The sequence below is a fragment of the Myotis davidii genome, unplaced genomic scaffold (assembly GCF_000327345.1).
Source record: "Myotis davidii unplaced genomic scaffold, ASM32734v1 scaffold104, whole genome shotgun sequence".
Lineage (NCBI taxonomy): Eukaryota > Metazoa > Chordata > Mammalia > Chiroptera > Vespertilionidae > Myotis > Myotis davidii.
Window position 1 is genome coordinate 5,371,092 of NW_006296625.1, and position 4,989 is coordinate 5,376,080.

Genomic DNA, 4,989 nt, shown 5'->3' on the forward strand with positions numbered 1-4,989 from the left:
AGCTGCCTCCTGCACATCTCCCACTGGGGATGTGCCCGCAACCCAGGTACATGCCCTTGACCGGAATCGAACCTGGGACCTTTCAGTCCGCAAGCCGACGCTCTATCCACTGAGCCAAACCGGTTTCGGCAGTTAATTTTGTTTTTACTAGAGTACATTAATGTCATTTTACTTAACTGCAAAATCTCTTTTGCAGCTGGTCATAATTCTGAGTGGAAAATGAGTTAATTTAAATCTTATGAAAATAATAGCCTTGATTTAATTTTTGTTAGTTCTTAACCATTTATTTGTAGTTTTTTAAATTAAAATTTTTATTGAGATAACTGTAGATTCACATACAAAGATTCCTTTATCCTTTACCCAGTTTTTTTCCATGGTAGTATCTTGCAAAACTGTAGTACAGTATCACAACCTGGATATTAACACTGATACAATCCATCAATATTCAGAACTCCCAAGTTTTACTTGTACTTGCGTATATAGGTGTTAGAATGTGATTACTTGAACCACAAGTGTAGGTTTATGTATCCATCACCACAGAGATCACTTGTTGTGCCCTTCTAATTATCATTATCTATCTTTATCTCCTCTTCCTCAGCCCTTTTTCCCCCCAATGTCTAGCCATCACTAGTATGTTCTCTATGTCTTTTTCTTATAACAAAGTAGCATCCATGCAGTGGATATACCACAGTTTGTTTAAACACACACCAATTGAAGAACATACCTGGGTTGTTTCTAGGTTTTGGCTATTACAGATAAAGCTGCTATATATCATCAATGTTCACGTTTTTGTGTGAACATAAGTTTTAATTCCTTTGGTATACATCCCCAAAAGGATAAGCACTGGTAAATGCATATTTAGGTTTTTAAGAAGGGGAGAAGTAAACTAATTCCTGGAAGAAAAAGCCAGCTTAGCAATCTATATATTCTGCTCTGCATTTTAAATGAGTAAATCAGCTGTTTCTCCATGGGGAGAAATACTGAGGAGCTCAATGTTACCTGTTATTAGAGTTTATTAGAAAGCGCACTTTAATACCAAGTAAAAGCCACATTATCTTATTTATAAAAGATAAAGTCACAGCTGTATCAATTATAAAAAGTAATATTTTGATTTCCTGTTTTATTCTTTTTTTTATTTTCAATTACCTTACCAGCCCCCCAACCCTAATAATAGAATTAAAAAGTGGATAGGAATCCAACTAAAAATAAAGTGAAAGTTAATTTTTATTAAAGACATTAAGGTGTATTTTCCATCAGATAAAGTTATTGTTCAAATGTATACTTTAGGTGTACATTTAATTCTACCCTAACACAAATTTGAAGTATTGTCCAATAAAAAAGCATTTCCTATATAAACATTCACATTCAAAAGTATTTATTTTAATCATAGATGCTCTTCAACTTAAGGTTACGTCCCGATGCACTCATTATAAGTTGAAAATATTGGAAATCAAATATGCACTTAATACACCTAAACTAAGCAACATCACAACTTAACCCAGTCTACCTTAAACATGCTCAGAACATAATACCCTAAAAAAACACTGGCAACATAGAGTATAGGATGTTTACTGTCATGACTGCCTATCTGACAGGGAGCTGCAACTCACTGCCACTACCCAACCAGCATCATGAGCAAGTATCATACCATATATCACCAGTCAAAGAAAAGATCAAAATTCAGTATTTGAAGTATGGTTTCTACTGAATGAAAATCATTTTCACACCATCGTAAAGTAAAAAAATTCGTAAGAGACTGTCTGTAAATAACTGTTATCTTTTGAGTTTATTACGAAATAGAAAATCTTGCCCTAGCTGGTTTGGCTCAGTGGATAGAGCGTCGATCTATGGACTGAAGGGTCCTGGGTTCAATTCCAGTCAAGGGCACATGCTGGGGTTGTGGGCTCGATCCCTAGCAAGGGGTGTGTAGGAGGCAGCCAATCAATGATTCTCTCTCGTCATTGATGTTTCTATCTCTAACTCTCCCTTAATCTCTGAAATCAGTAAGAAAAAAAAAAGAAATAGAAAATCCTAAAATCAAATTCACATTTTGATCTTCACATTTTTTTATTATAGTGTAGTATTAAGAGTATGTAGTGTGCTGGATTCAGATAGACCACATTCATGAATTACTAAAGAATAAAAAAGAACTGGTTTTAAAGTTCCCTTATAGCATGAGCCTCAAGAAAAAGATTGTATCAAATCAATACTTTTAAATTTATACATGTATAATATGTTCGAATACAAAAAAGAATCATTTTAATATATAAACATATTTATATAATGTATTACCAATAAGTAATTTTCATTATGTCTGTGAATGATACGAATAATGAATAAAATCCATTGAAAATTTAATTATAACAAATTTCTGGAGTGTTTTAAGCTACAATTAAATAATACAGGTTAAGATTTAAATATGCTAGTCAATAAATTTCATATTTAGTTAATTCAAGTTTATTATTTCCCCCATTCACTCTAACACATCTTCCCTTCATATCCTTTACATGACTCATTCTAGAAAAAAACATGTATTAAATTTTTTACAATTAGTTTAAAAGACTAGCTCTTCAGATTAATTTAAAATAAATTACAGTGCTTAAAAGGTGCTTTTAAGACTGTAATTAAAAATAAAAACAAACCACTGGGGTACATAAGAATCCACAACTCCACTTACCTGGCTACACCGGCTGAAAGCTCAGGTACTACCACCCTTCGACTCCAAGCTACAAGATCTCGCTCTGTGGCTATTTCGCTTCTTGGTGCATTGCTGTGCATTTGCCGTACTCCTTCAATCTGTCCACTCCGCCTTAGCCCAACATTTGGAGGTGAATGAACTTCTGAGGAAGAGCTTACCGAACCTTAGTAAAAAATATAGTAAGTTATACTTAGAGACACTTCTCCATTAACTTATAATAGAAAAAAAACCCTGCACTAGCTTCCACATGAAACTTCATATTGTGGCAAATAATAAATTACCAAATCAGGAACTTAACCACAGGCAAAAGTTTAATGAAAATAAAACATAGTTATTCAGTTGATTAGATATGTTAATAAACATACCTAACAGTCATAAGTATTGACTATTAAGGCCCGAAGATGTAAGATAATTATTTTTTAAAAATGTTCACCGTGTATTTTGGGGATACTGATATAAAAAGCAGAAACAGACAAACCCAAGGACACTTATGGTTCATAAATTTGCTTTAACTTTTCTCTTAAAGTTTAATCATATACAACAAAGTGATTATCTGTTTGAGAATGTGGCTCTGAATAAATTTTATAAATTACTGAATAATTTATTTTTATTTTTAAAGTTTTCCAAGTTCTACATGATTATTATGGGGTACTTGGAAGAATATACATATTAAAAATTCTATCTACTGTTTAAAACCTTATATTAGGAACATTTTCTTAGGTCATTAAATATTTCTCAAAAACATTATCATTTTGGCACCTAGTATTTCATTTTATAGATGTACCGTAATTTGTTTAATCTCGTCTCTACTGTTAAAAATATAGACTGTTTTGGGTTTTTAATATTTCACTTAAGAGCATCACATCTTACCTCTACTTAAACGGCTGCTATTACTGACACCTGCTTCACCAGAACGCCTCAGGTCTTGCTCCTGTTGTAGTCTTTGAATCATGCTGTCCAGTGGGCTGATCTCCTGATTCACTTGCTGACTTAAAACTTGGTTCAGTCCTATATAATAAGACACAAAATGCTAAGAATACTTTAGTCAACTATTCAAACCATTTCACTCATTTACCTCACTTTGAGTCTAGAAGTAAACGTAAATTTTGCTTGAGAAGACCTAAAATGATCAACAGTAAATGATGGGAGTAAATGGAAACATGTCCCCATCAATCTTAATCTATTGAAAATTGAAATGATGAGGATATCTGAGTGTTTATCATGATTAAGGCACTCATATAATCATTTAGGTATGTATGATTAACTCTAATTTGCAAGTGAGAAAACCAAAATAAATAAAGTCATATAACAGGACTTCATCTTAGAGATCATAGTTGTGTGTGTGTTTTTTAAAAGGCAAATCTGATTACCTACTTTCTAAAAAAAAAAAAAATCTTTACAGCTTAATTATTCAACAAATTCTTGAGTGTCTATTATGTGCTAGGGACTATGCCAAAGAACTGAGGATCCAGTGGTGAATAAGAAACATCAAGGTCCCTGACCTTCAGGAAGCTGACAATCCAATGGGGAAATTGAACAATAAACTCATACATAGATACTGATTATAAAAAAGGTTTAAATAAAGATGATTAGAAAGAGAAAATAGGAAAGGGATATGATACTATGGTGAGTCACAAAAGTCAAAGAAGCCCTCCTTGAGAATGCAGCATCTGATCTAACACTTAAAGAAGAATTAGTAATCCTTGTGGGGAGGTAGAATAAGAACACTCCAGATAGAAGGCTAAGAGTCGATGGAAAGACTCTGAGGTAGGAGGGAACTAAATGTGTTTTAACCCACTCTACTTTTCCAACATCAACTCTCACCTGTACCATATGCAACTACTTGACTCTTACTCTTATTGGATAAACATCTTTATGCTTTGACCATAATACTTTCACTTCAAGTATACACGTGATTATCACTATCTTATCCTTTAAGCACCAACTAAAATGGAATCTCCATGACATTTCATTTGTGAAATCTTCCCAAACCATCCCTGAAAAAATTAGCTGTTATTCGCTTTCATTTAATCAAACAATATGTACATTTATATCTCAAGTGTTCAGCCCAATACAGAAAGGAAGCCCAAAAGCATGGGTTCCTCAAAAGCCTGGATTGACTTATTTATTTTAATACTAGGGGCCCGGTGCACGAAATTCGTGCACTGGGTGGGGGGTGGGGGGGAGTGTCCCTCAGCCCAGCCTGCCCCCTCTCACATACTGGGAGCCCTCAGGCGTTGACCCCCATCAATCTCCAATCGCAGGATCGGCCCCTTGCCCAGGCCTGCATC

The 4,989-nt window shown here is 34.1% G+C and overlaps 1 protein-coding gene across 1 annotated transcript in view; it reads right to left on the reverse strand.

The window, feature by feature from the left end:
• The window catches only part of PHIP (pleckstrin homology domain interacting protein), a 167,658-nt gene that overhangs the window by 57,943 nt on the left and 104,726 nt on the right, over window positions 1-4,989 (reverse strand). The window contains exons 17-18 of the mRNA XM_006772207.2: window positions 3,569-3,706; window positions 2,678-2,861 (exon numbers count right to left, since the gene is read on the reverse strand). Coding sequence (XP_006772270.1) covers window positions 2,678-2,861; window positions 3,569-3,706 — 322 coding nt within the window. The remainder of the gene's footprint in view (window positions 1-2,677; window positions 2,862-3,568; window positions 3,707-4,989) is intronic.